At 67.8% G+C, this 12125-nt stretch overlaps 6 protein-coding genes across 6 annotated transcripts; all 6 read left to right on the top strand.

Moving 5' to 3' along the window:
* The first annotated feature begins 297 nt into the window (after positions 1–297).
* Positions 298–1302, top strand: FA09DRAFT_189344 (hypothetical protein). The gene is made up of 2 exons (XM_025739380.1): positions 298–828; positions 894–1302. The coding sequence occupies exons 1-2, from the start codon at positions 489–491 to the stop codon at positions 1064–1066; spliced, it is 513 nt and encodes a 170-aa protein (XP_025600802.1). The 5' UTR covers positions 298–488; the 3' UTR covers positions 1067–1302.
* Positions 715–1795, top strand: FA09DRAFT_327944 (hypothetical protein). The gene is made up of 2 exons (XM_025741590.1): positions 715–979; positions 1041–1795. The coding sequence occupies exon 2, from the start codon at positions 1103–1105 to the stop codon at positions 1607–1609; it is 507 nt and encodes a 168-aa protein (XP_025600801.1). The 5' UTR covers positions 715–979; positions 1041–1102; the 3' UTR covers positions 1610–1795.
* Positions 1796–2210: 415 nt separating this feature from the next.
* On the top strand, positions 2211–4833 carry FA09DRAFT_345111 (hypothetical protein). Its single transcript, XM_025744673.1, has 13 exons — positions 2211–2690; positions 2741–2817; positions 2872–2958; positions 3009–3023; positions 3083–3162; positions 3218–3271; positions 3323–3419; positions 3474–3568; positions 3618–3685; positions 3737–3805; positions 3859–3945; positions 4008–4021; positions 4071–4833. Exons 1-13 carry the CDS (start codon positions 2616–2618, stop codon positions 4594–4596), a joined length of 1344 nt encoding a protein of 447 aa, XP_025600800.1. The 5' UTR covers positions 2211–2615; the 3' UTR covers positions 4597–4833.
* FA09DRAFT_189208 (hypothetical protein) lies at positions 4553–5751 on the top strand. The gene has a single exon (XM_025739378.1). The coding sequence runs from the start codon at positions 4667–4669 to the stop codon at positions 5666–5668; it is 1002 nt and encodes a 333-aa protein (XP_025600799.1). The 5' UTR covers positions 4553–4666; the 3' UTR covers positions 5669–5751.
* FA09DRAFT_189227 (hypothetical protein) lies at positions 5715–8506 on the top strand. Its single transcript, XM_025739379.1, has one exon. The coding sequence runs from the start codon at positions 5835–5837 to the stop codon at positions 8208–8210; it is 2376 nt and encodes a 791-aa protein (XP_025600798.1). The 5' UTR covers positions 5715–5834; the 3' UTR covers positions 8211–8506.
* Positions 8507–8904: 398 nt separating this feature from the next.
* FA09DRAFT_315240 (MFS general substrate transporter) lies at positions 8905–11297 on the top strand. Its single transcript, XM_025740797.1, has 3 exons — positions 8905–9471; positions 9520–9987; positions 10041–11297. The coding sequence occupies exons 1-3, from the start codon at positions 9232–9234 to the stop codon at positions 11259–11261; spliced, it is 1929 nt and encodes a 642-aa protein (XP_025600797.1). The 5' UTR covers positions 8905–9231; the 3' UTR covers positions 11262–11297.
* Positions 11298–12125: the final 828 nt, after the last annotated feature.

Raw genomic sequence — 12125 nt, 5'->3', positions numbered from 1 at the left:
CGCCGGGATGGCATGACGTAGGTGCCGCGCCGGCGCGCGCTGCCGCCTGCCGCGTGCTTTTTTGGCGTGCGCGAGCAAGCGCAAGCGCCGCCGAGCCGCTCCGCATTCAGCACCCGCCGCGCCGCAGCGTCACTAAGACTGCGGCGCTCGCCGCGCGGCGCAAACTCGCCTCGGAGCGGTGGAGGGGGGACGAGCTCGCCTCGTATGTTTTGCGGCTCGCTGTACCCGCAGCTGCGCTGCTGCACTTTGCGGTGAAGCCGTGAGTGCTTCTGCCGCTGGCGCGCAGGCCGGCTCATGACGACGGGCGCGCTCCTGAGCGAAGCCCGCCGGCTGCCGTGCCGCGGCGCTTACGCCCGGCGCGCGAGGCGATGATGAGGGGCCTCGCGCTGCAAATGCCGGCCACCGGCGGCGTGCACGCGCGTGTGTGGCTCTCCTGACGCCCGCAAGAAGGCGTCAGCAGTGCGATCTAGACTCGGGCCAGCTTGGCGATGACAGGCAGGAGCAGCGGAGCAGCGGAGAAGCGCACGGCTGCTTCTCTGGCGGAGGCGGAAGTGCGGAAGTGCGGCCCGCGCTGCGATCTCGCCGCGAGCGTGCCTTGCCCGCCGTTTTCGCTTAAAGAGGCACGCGCAGCTGCGCATCGCTCTTGTCCTCCACCCACCACCTCACCGCCCATCAAAGCCTTCGCTCAACAGCGCAACCCTCACCCGTCCACCACCCAAGCACCCACCAACCCAACCCACTTCCAGCATGGTCGACACCTCGGGTGCTCTCCGCCGCGGCCACCCCGTCACGTTCGGCTTCGTGTGCTTCATCTCGCTCATCGTCGCGGTGCGTGCTGCTCGCGGCGCTGCCTGCCTGCATCCAGGCGCTGACGCATGCGCCTTCTCTCACAGATCATCGCCTCGGCCCTGACCGCCGACTACAACAACCACGGCAGCCAGACTGGCCACCTCACCGGCTCGGTCCGCTACCTGCTCTTGTGAGTCGTGCGCGATGCCTGCCCATCAGCATACAGCTGCTCACGCTCTGCCCCTCTTCAGTGTCGGCTGGCAGAACTTCTTCCTGAGCATCGCCTTCGTGAGTATATACTGGAGGGCACAGGATGTGGAGGGCGGGAGACGGGCGCGCTGGGATCAGGGCAGGGCAGGCCGCGTGCGCGCACGACGGAGCATCAGCACGTCAAGCGCTCTCAGCACGTTTCCTCGTCCGTAGCTCAGCGCGCCGGCTGAGCTCGTCGCCGCCCGCTTTGCGCTGCCGCCACTCCGCTACTTCGTCTTGCATTCACCTTGCTCACACCGCATCCTTCTCTCAGGGCGTCCTCTTCCTGCTCGGCAAGGGCGGCGTGTTCACCTCGGTGGCCGGCCACTTCATCGCGCTCTTCTGGATGTTCCTCACCCAGCTCGCCGGCGCCGGCACGATCACGGACGCCATCGGCGGCAACCCCAGCTGCGGCTCGAGCGCGCTCCGCTACTGCCGCTCGCTGCAGGCCCTCGCTGCCTTCAGCTGGATCGCCACGGTGGTGCTCTTCATCATGCTCATCATCGTCGGCGTCGTCGGTGCCGGTGCCTTCCGCGGCGGCCGCTCGGCCAAGGAGACCCTCGGCGCCTAAGCGTCGCCCGCTCGACTCGGCTCGCCTCCTCCAACGATACCCAACCCTTTCGCCTTCTTCGGGTCCCGGCGCCGATCTCCGCCGGGGCCTGCTTTTGACTCCATCGCGTGTCCGCTGTGTGCGGCACGCCCAGCCTAAAGTACCCGACCCCGCATCTTACGTGCCTTAAATGCCCGCTCTTCTCTCGCTTGTTGCTGTACATTAACGACGACGGGGCCGTCCCCACGCCGCTGAATGCATGCCTCACAAAGCACCAGACGCTATGATGATGAGGCCCTGAACGTCGTGCACGAGGCGCTGGCACGGCGCCCCAAGAGCTGTACGGCAGGCAGGCCAAGCATGTGCGTGCTGCTGTGCTGCATCGCTGCGACCAGCGTTGCATTTGAGCCCGACTTGACTTCACTCGTCAGCTAGCTGCGTGCTATAGGGAGGAGCTGTTGCCTGAACGCTGCGCTGCGCTTGCGGCAGGCTCGTCGACGAGCCGCAGGCACGCCGCATCCGAGCAGATCTTGCGCGGATGCAGGTCCGAGAGAAGCATGCGCGCGGAGCCCCTTGCCGCGCTGACGTCGCGATCTTGCTCGCTCCTTGCGGCCAATGGACGGTCGTGTCGCCGCCATCTCGTCCTCGACGACCCCGATGAGGGACACTTGACCTGCCAGATCCAGGATATCGCTCCGCCCGCGAGCAAGGAGCACGCATACGTTCCAGATGGGGCCGGCGAAGACGCTGCGAAGCGGCTCGCCGAGGCCGAGGCAACCTCGCGCCTTGAGCTGCGAGAGCTCGGCCAGCCGGCGCAGGTCCGGCCAGCTTGTTCGTCGCCAGCGCCTCACATCCTCTGCGATGGCAGCCCGCCTCCTTCTCTCTGCCCCTCACTCCCTCTCCCCTCTCCCTCTCTTCGCTCCGCGCTCGTGCAAACGCTGTGATCCTTCAGTGGACACAAGCCTGGCCCGGTGCCGCTTCTTCCTCCTTTCCTTAGATCGACCAGCAAGTCGCAAAGCTGGCCGACATGGAGCTCTCTCCTGCCACGACGCTGAGCTGGCCGCGCGATGCCGACTACACGCTCGACGAGGCGTATGCCGCAGTGCGTGTCGTCGCAGTGAGCTGCTGTCCCCTCGCTGAGCCGCTTCGCAGGTGCAGAGCATGATGTGGTCGCTCTTCTTCGGCCTGCTCTTCGCGTGGGCGCTGTCGGCCATCCTGACGCTCCAAGTGTGAGTCGCCCACGGTTCGAGTCAGCAAATATACTGCTGACGCTCTGCTCCCAGCTACACGTACTTCACGCGCTTCGCCGAGGACCGCCTGGTGCTCAAGTGCTTCGTCGGCCTGCTCGCTGCAATCGAGACGGGCGCACTGTGAGTCTAGAGGCGAGGCACTCGACTTTGTGCTCACGGCGAGCTGCCAGGATCTTCATCACGATGTGAGTGTGGCTCGTGTCGTCGCGCTGCGCCTGTGCCTCTACTGATGCCGCGCGCTCAGTGCGGGCTACAAGAGCATCATCGTCGACTGGGGCCACCTCGGCCGCTGGGACGGCAAGACAGCCGGTCTGATCCTGCTGAGTGAGTGGAAGTCCCGAGCAGGCTGTCGAGCTCCACTGACACAGCTGTCACGCAGACGTGATGGTCTCGGCGCTCGTACACGCCCTGTACGCCTGGCGGCTGTGGCATCGTGAGCGCAGCAAGAATGTCAGCCTCGGCCATCTTCACTGACATGTCACAGTGATGAGCACGACGCTGCGTGGCCTGCTCGTCTGTCTCAGCATCGTGATCTGCAGCGTGCTGGGCATCATCGTCTGCGCCTGTGTCGTCGCGCTGCGGTGAGTCGAGCGGCGTCGCGTCGATGTCGCCGGTAATGCTCACGTCGAGACCAGCCTGTACACGGGCGATGCAGCGTTTGAGTCGAGCAGTCAGCTGCCTCTGCAGCACATATGGCTCGCCTTCACTACGATCGCAGACGTGATCACATGTGAGTCGCCTTTGGCACGCTGCACTCAGCCGCTGACTCGTACACGCAGGCGTGGCGATGTACAGCCGCTTCGCCGACATTCGCACGACAGGCTCGCACAGCACGATCATGCAGAGGGTGAGTCCTGCACGAGCAGCCCTCAGCTGCTTGCTCATCATGTGCTACCAGATCATCTTGGCGCTCATCCCAGGCGGGCTGCTGGCGGCCATCCTCACCGTCATCCTGATCATCGTCGAGGTGCGTGTCAGTGTGCCGCTGTCAGACGTTTGCTCACCTCCATGCATCCTCAGGCCACGGTCGGCAATGTCAGCAGCACTCTGAGCCGCAACCTAACGCTCGACCGCGAGCTCACTCTCTTGCTCTGCGTGCTGCACCTGGTGAGGCCGTTTGCTCACGCTCGCCATTGCTCGCTGACAAGAACGTCTTTGCGCCTCGACAGATCTACAGCAACAGGTGAGCCTGCTCGATCGTTGCTCCTGCGCTCAGCTCACATTCCTCTCAGCGTCGTTCTCTGCTTCAATCTGCGCGCCAAGCGCAGCAAGTACACGGTCGGCCTCTTCGGCGAGCATCGTAAGTCGCCGCTGCAGGTCAAGATCGTCACGCAGTCGACTCGCTATCCGCCATCGATGGGCAACGAGTCGGATCAGCTGAGCGGCACGGGCACCGACATGGTTCCCACAACGCCCGACTCCAGTCTCGGCCACGGCAAGAAGAGCTACCTGCAGCGCGTCGACAGCGAGAACAGTCCTGCGTGTCCGTCCAGCAGCCCGCTCGCCGTGCCCGTGCGCAGCGGCAACGGCCTGCCCAAGGTCGTGTCGACGGGCGAGATGAGCCTGACGGAGCGCGAGAGCGGCAATCGCCGCGAGTCATCGCGCCGCACGCAGCAGGGCGCCAGCCTGGGCACGCAGCACTCGCGCGGATCGGCCACGAGCCTGCCGCAGAGCTTCGAGCTCGACGAGCGCTGCTCCAGCGACCTCGAGGCGGCCAAGACGCGAGACGGCACGCTGGTGCCGACGCTCAGCTTCTGAGTTCTGGCTTCACCGCCATCGCCGGACCCCAGCCGCACCTCTACATACCGCAGTCCTCCTTCTCGTCACTATGTCCTGGCCCGTTTCCCACTCCTGTCCGACTCCTCTCGTCGCTACCCACCGCTCGCTCGCGGCCGGCGCACCCCGCCGCCAGGCCCCCGGCTTGAGCCTTCTCTCCTTCTCGAAGCTGTCACCTCGCGCTGTCGCTCAAGCACAGCCCATTCGCCGGCGGATGTCTCCTCCTTGGCAGCGCTCTGCCCGAATGCATTCCTATCCACGCCTCTCCCAGCTGGCAGCGAGGCTGACGCGTGGCTGTGCAGCTGCGCGACGCTGTGCTAAATATAGCGGGCCCGCTAGCCGCACCTGCCTCGATCCGCCGGCATCTTCCATCCCAGCGCTGATCCTCTGCCGTTCCTGCGTGCGCAGCAGCACGAGGATGGGCCACGTGCGGCGCAGATGCGAGGGATCTGCGACGCTCCCTTGCCACCTGGCGAGCACCCATGGAGCCCGAGGCGGCGACGCGGGGAAAGCAACGGACGTACGCGCTTCGCCCGAGGCAAAATACTCCGGCGAGCCCGGCGCAAGGCACCCGTCGGCTTCGCCACCGCTGCTCCAAGGTCCGCCCGCCATCCTTGCCGCCTCGACGGCGGCCAACGTCAGCCGCAGACGACCCTGCTGGGAGCAGCTGCGCAGCCGCAAGGGAGCGGACGTTTGCGTGCGCCGCGGCCAAGGCCGAAAGAGGGGCTCGCCCGCCCACTCTACCCTCGAAAGCTTCTTGGCCTTGTCAGCAGCGCCTTCTCCAGAGGCAGCGCCCGCACGTGGCAGCAGATCGACTTCGAGAATGCAGAGAACAGCGCGCCTGCCCGCGTTCTGTGAGGGTCAGCTTCACGAGCGACAACATCCAGGCCCGAGGCTGTGCGGCGTCAGGAGCGAACCCATCGCGCCGCTCGGCCTCTCGCACCTCCCCACTCTGTCCATGCACGCTAGCAGCCCCATGAAGGCTTCCACGGCGACATTCTCCTTGGCTCGCTCGCAACGAGCTGCGGCCGGTGATCTCGGCTGCACCGCTTGAGCGAGCGGCGTCGAGGCGAGGAGGAGCGCGGCTTGCTGATCGCCGGCCAGCAGCGCTGCCCGCGTGGCCCCGCGTCGAGCGAGCGGTGCCTGCGCTAGCGTCGGCCGTATGTGCGGGAGCAAGTTGCCGCGCTGCGCCGACAGGCACGCGGCCAGTGTGCGCGCGCATGACAGCTGGCTGCGCGCAGCCCGCGACTGCGCACGCTGCGCCCAGCGAGGGCGTTGTCCCGATGGCCGGCCGCCGCCCTTGCGCCTTCGCCTTCGCACGCCCCTCGGCAGAGACGCCGAGCCCGGCCGGACGGGGTCCACACGGGCCACGCTGCCAGCAGGGGCCCACATGTCACCTCGCTCGCTCAAGAGCGGCGCTTGCTTCCCAACCATCATCTACCGCAACGCACCGCGCTCCGCAAGTCGCAAAGCAGCCCGCCGCCCGCACACGTCTCCTGCTCCAGAGCACCTCAGGGACGTCGCATGCGGGCCAGCGCTCGCCACCCATGAAGTTGCTCGACCGTCTGCGCAGCCATCGCATCTCGTCACCGCCATTCCTCGCGCCGCCGCAGCCGCAGCAGGCGTCGTCCGGCAGCAGCAGCAAGCATGCCGCCTCCTCGGGCCTCTTCTCGAAGAGCTCGACGTCGTCGGCCTCCTCATCGTCGCCGTCCTACCACGAGCCCCTGAGCAGCCCGGCGGCGGCAAGCTCGAGCCGCAGCTGGATCTCGCGCTCGACAGAGCTGCCCGCGTCCTCGCGCGACAAGCCGCTTCCCGTCCCGAGTCGCCCGAGGCGCGACGCTCCACCAAAGGTGCCGAGCAAGTCTGATGCCAGGCCAAATGTCGCCACGGCGCTCCGCGACGTCACGCGCACTGCTGTAGCACCCATCGAGTCCGTCTCGACTGCTGCAGCACCACTCGAATGGCTATCTACTAGTCGAGTGGCCTCGCCGACATCGCAACAGGCGAGCACAGACACCCAGTATGCGGCAGCGCCTCGCCGCGAAGACAACGCCGCCTCGACGCGCAGTGCGCCAAGTCTCGAGGCATCGCGGCGGTACAGCGGCGAAGGCTTCCTCGCCAAGGCTAGCCGGCGTCTGCGCCTGAGCGAAAGCTCGACGTCGCTGCCAGTCCGCAGCGTGGACAGCGAGCTAAGTGCTCAGCCGGCAGTGTCGCCGTACTGCCTCTCCAATGGCAGCGCACATTCACTGTCCGACCAGTCGCAGCAGAGTCGCCGGCGCCGAAGGCTGCCATCAGGCAAGAGCTCGAGCGCCGTCAACGAGCGGACAGGCAGCGCAGCGTCTGGCCAGGACGCAGAAGGTGGTCGATCCTATCCGCCGTCGGCTCCCAGCGCCGTCTTCGCCGAGCGTCGGCGCGGCACATCGATCAGCTCCAGGCATTCCTCCTCGCAGCCAGTCTCGCCTCTGCTCAAGCAGCGCGACTTTGCCGGGAGCGTCAGCCCGCCGCCGCGGCTGCAGTCGCTTCCGCCAAGCGCGTGGAACGGACAGGCGCTGATGGACGAGACGATGCGCGAGCGTCCGCTCTCGCGCATGTCGAGCACGCGCAGGCCGTCGACCACAGAAGGCTCCTCGTCCGAGCAGATGTCGCTGTCGACGTCTGGCCAGACGAGCTGCAGCACCGTCGACCTCGAGGCACCGCCGCCAGCGTTCATTGCGCCCATGCTCGAATGCCTCGGGTTGCCGCCGGCCGGCCTCGATGCTCACGACTTGGATGCGCGCGTTGATCTCGTTTGCGCATGGGTTCTCGACCCTGACGCTCTCGCGAACACAGGTCCGTCAGCAGCAGGAGAGGGCAGCGCTGCTGAGGCTCCACGCCGCAGGATGAGCTTCCGCCGCCGACCGCGACGCCTAAGCGAGGTCTCGACGACGTCGCGCCGCGGGCCGCTGCAGTCCTCGGTGCGCGAAGTTGAGCGGCTCGAGACGGAGATGCTCAACCACGTGTCGCGGTGCCTCGGGCGCAAAGCAGCGGACAAGGAGCACTTCTCGCAGCTGCGTCTGGCCGAGGTGTTCCAGCGTGCACGCGTGCACCTCGGCCTCGATGGCGAGAGCCACTTCACTCTCTTCACCGCGCTCGAGACCGAGCCATGCGCTCCGGCGCTCGACACTCGCACCTCGATGGACTCGACGCGCCCGGAAGCGCTCGACACTGTCTCGACCGTGGCAGCGCCTGGTAACCTTCCGCTCTCTCCGCCTCCGCGACGTCGACGCCGTCGGCCACAGACGGCGCCGGATGGCGCACTGGCGCAAGACCGCGCCGGCCTGCCTCGCGACAGCGGCGCCGAGGCTGCTCGTCGACGAGGCCACTTTGTGCCCACACGCGAGGCCTCGCTGCGTTTCTCTGCCGCTTCTCCGCCCGGCACGCTGCCGCCTGCAGCCTTTGGCCGGCAGCCATGGGTGCCGCTGTCCACGTCGGGCTGGACCGTCGACTCGCCCGGCTCGCCGACGCCCTCGCGCAGTGGCCACGCTCCGCCCGTCAGCATCCTGTGCAACCCGTCTGCACCCAGCGGGCACGCCGCACCTGCGATTCCGTCTCAGTAGCAGCTCTCCACCGACTGCGCGTCTCCGGACCGAGGTCACCCAGCATCCTCTCTTATTCACGGCGGCCCGTCCCTGCTGGGCCGCCTGTACTATCCTCTGCCGACACCGTCCCTGCCCCTGCTTGTATCTTTAGGCGTGCTTGCTGTCACCGTACCCCTGGGCCATCCCGGCCGACTAACATAAACGAGTCTTTGCCGGGCCGACGAGGGGCCGAGGTGCGGGAGTGTCACGTGGGGTTGCAGGATGGGCTGCCGCGCGGCGGAAGCAAGCAGAAGGCGTCACATGCCCACTCCTCGGCACGGCATAGCGGCGAAGGCTGCAGCTCGGCACGGCGGAGCGCGCCGCTCGGCTTGCGGCGTGGGGGCGCATCGGCACGGCATGGCGTCAGCCAGCACCATCAGCAGGATCTGCTGCGGGCACGGCAGCAGCGCGCATGCACGCGGCACGCCCGGCGACGTCGAGTTGCCGCCCGCTTGCGCGCCTTCCCGCCGCCTCCGCTGCGCCACCGGCACGGCGCAAGCCGCGGCGAGGCACCCGATTGCTTGGCTGCAGCTTAGCCGCCGGCCGCTCGGCACGCCTGCAGGACGGCATCTGCCCACGCGGATGGCGGCGCCGCATGCCGCCCGCGCCTCCGCCCACCACTTCGCCTCCTCTCGCCAGCGCAGCTCGGCACGGCCGAACCACTCAGCTAGACTCAGCCTCGGCGTGCCGTGTGGGCGCAGCGTATTGAGTGCCGCCTGTGCGAGCGAGGCACGCCTGCCGCTCCGCGGACAGCCCCCTTGACGCTGCCGGCCGGCCGCGCTGCGCCGTCTCTCGCGCCCTCGGCACGCCCGGCAGCCCTGCTTTCGCTCCACTCGAACCCCCCTTGCCGGCGCTGGCCCGTCCGCTCCTGCTCTCTCGGCCTCGCATCTGCATTCCATCGCTCATCCTCCTCAAGACTACCATGGTGTCTTGAACACGCGCGGCAGCCTCGTCTCCGCATCTCCACCTGCGACCCCCTCCTCCTCCTCCTCCACCGGCCATGTCTGCGCCCTCGGCGGCGCCTGCCGCTGCCTCTGCGCCTGCGCAGCCATCACCGCCGTACAGCGAGGCGCCTCCCGCTGCGCCGCCGGCGTCATACTTTCCCGTGCCGGCGCCGCCGCCGGCGCCGCTCTCCACCGATGCGGCGGACCTGTCGGATGTGAAGCTGGAGGGCACGGAGGACCCGCGCAACTGGTCATCGACGCGCAAGTGGTCCACGGCGGCCATCATCTCGTTCATGGTGAGTGTCTCGGTGATGTCGCGACAGGCGTGTCTGACGCCTGTGCAGGGTTTCATCTCGCCGCTGGGCTCCTCCATCGTCGTGCCTGGCTCGGCCGCCATCGACTTTGACTTCGATCTGGGCTCGCAGATCCTCTCGCTGCTGCCCGTCTCGCTCTTCGTGCTTGGCCTTGGCATGGGCCCGTTCATCCTGGCGCCCGCCAGCGAGCTCAAAGGCCGTCAGCCCGTGTACCTCGTGTCGAGCGTCGTGTTCGTCCTCTTCAACGTCGCCACGGCGCTGGCCCCGAACCATGCCGCGCTTGTCATCCTGCGCTTCCTTGCCGGCGCCGCCGGCAGTGCAGGCCCGAGCCTGGGCGCCGGCAGCATCGGCGACATGTTCGCGCCCGCCGAGCGTGGTCGTGCACAGAGCCTTTACGGCCTCGGCCCGCTGCTCGGACCGGTCTGCGGCACCATCGCCGGCGGATGGCTCAGTCAGACGGTCCGCTCGTGGCGGTGGCTTCTCTGGGTCCTGACCATCGTGAGTATCGCCGAGCGTAACGCATGGTCCAGCCGAGGCTGACCGTCCACCAGCTCTCCGGCGCCGTCGTCGTGATCATCGCCCTCTTTCTGCGAGAGACGTACGGACCCGTGCTGCTGCAGCAGAAGCAGCGGCGCGTCGCGGCCGAGCGTCTCAAGCAGCTCGAGCTGCTGCGCGAGCACGCCGCCGTGCCGGACTCTGGCGTGCACGAGCAGCACGACGTGCTTCATCGCGTCGTCAGCGCCGGCCGTCCGAGCAATCCGGTGGTGCGGCACATCCGTGCACTCGTGCCGGGCCAGGCGGCCGTCGCCAAGACGAAGCTCGCCTTCAGCCGGCCCTTCCGCCTGCTCTTCACCAACCCCATCTGCGCCTCCTTCTCGCTCTACATGGGTTTCATCTACGGCATCATCTTTCTGTTCCTCACGCAGCACCCGCTGCTCTTCCAACAGCGCGACATGGCGCAGGAGGACGAGCCGCGGCCCGAAGATCTGCCGACGTACGGCTGGCGCCCGGGCCCGGCAAGCATGACGTACCTCGGCCTCGGCCTTGGCTTCCTGACCGCGGCGCTCATCAACGTGCTGCTGCAAGACGCCATCTACCACCGCCTCACGGCGTCGCGTGGCCGCGTCGGGTGGTACCTGTTCGACATTCCCGAGCTCATCGAGCAGCGCATGATCCTCCGCGACGCCAAGAGCCAGTCCAGCGCGCCCGTCGATGTCGAGGCCGCCGCAACCGGCGTGCCGTCGGCGGAGAAGATGCAGAAGCTGGAGCCTGCCTCTTCGATCACGCAAGAAAAGGCAGCAGCTGCTGCCTGGGCGGCCGGGCCCTCGACCGCCGCCGCTGCGCCCTTGACACCGCCTGTGCGCAAGGGCCGGCCCGAGTACCGCCTGCCGCTGTGCCTCGTCGGCATGATCATCCTGCCCATCGGCCTCTTCGTGTTTGGCTGGGCCGCCGACGCGCGCACGCACTGGATGGCGCCGCTCGTCGGCTCGTATCTCGTCGGCATGGGCTCCATCCTGCCCTTCCAGGTGATCCTCGTCTACCTCGTCGACGCCTTTGTGCCCTTCTCGGCCTCGGCAACGGCCTGCGCCGTGCTCGTGCGCAGCGTGCTGGCCGCCGCCTTCCCGCTCTTCGCACAGAAGCTCTTCGTCAGCATCGGCTACGGCGCCGGCTCCTCGATTCTCGCCGGCGTCGCTATTCTCGCCATTCCCGTGCCGCTGATCCTCTTCTGGAAGGGCGAGGGCCTCCGGCAACGGTACAAGTTCACCGGCTGAGGCACCGCCCCACCCCCCCTCCCGCTGTTGCTCCGCTCGTCTGCCTACCATACTGCATCTGTACTTTTACTTCATCGCAATCCACACAGTCTCCAGGCTTTGGCATTGCCATTGTTGGTGCCGGATGCTGCCAACTGCAGCCCGAGCGGCTCCGGGCAGCTTGGTGCTCCGCGATGCCGGCGGCGGCCAGGCCCTATGTCGCTCTGGCAGAGGCGGAGAGCGACACCTGCAGCGACGCGGTCGCACAAACTTGCCCCAGGGTTCGAATCCTGCAAAGCTTTGTGCGGATGGCGGCGCGCGGGAGTCGTGCGGGCCCCCCGCCAGACGGCCCGCCGCCGCGCGAGGACGCTGCCAGCACCAGACGCGGCTCTGGCGGCGGCTGCTTACGACTCCCGCGAGTCCCTGATCACTCTCTCCTCCGGAGTCGGAGTTAGCAGCGCTGATCGGCCCACCGCCTGCGAAGCCACAGGGGAGAGCAGCGCCGAGTAGCAAGCACTGCCACGCCGCGCCGAGTAGCAAGCACTGCCATGCCGCGCCGGCGTCCGAGAGTCTGGACGAGAAGGCGTCGAGCTTGGCACGTGTAGCCTGCCCTCGCAGCGCGCAGTCAGCGCAGCGCTCCGTGCCGAGGCTTCTCCTTGTGGCTGTGAGAGTCAGAGCGGTGAATGCAGGGGAGGGCGGCGGCGGCGGACGCTGATGTGCGGCACGGCGCCAGCGCCGGCACGCGAAGGCGCGCGGCCCTCCACTCCCGGCGCGCGCGGCTGCGGGGTCTTGACAGCTTGCGAGCCGTGCCGCCGCGCGCGCGCTTGGCACTCGACGACCACCATCCTCAACCTCGCCGATTAACCAGCATGGCCTCCGTCCTGA

Source organism: Tilletiopsis washingtonensis (assembly GCF_003144115.1).
Source record: "Tilletiopsis washingtonensis strain MCA 4186 unplaced genomic scaffold FA09scaffold_3, whole genome shotgun sequence".
NCBI lineage: Eukaryota > Fungi > Basidiomycota > Exobasidiomycetes > Entylomatales > Tilletiopsis > Tilletiopsis washingtonensis.
This window is presented reverse-complemented; position numbering and strand designations above follow the sequence as displayed.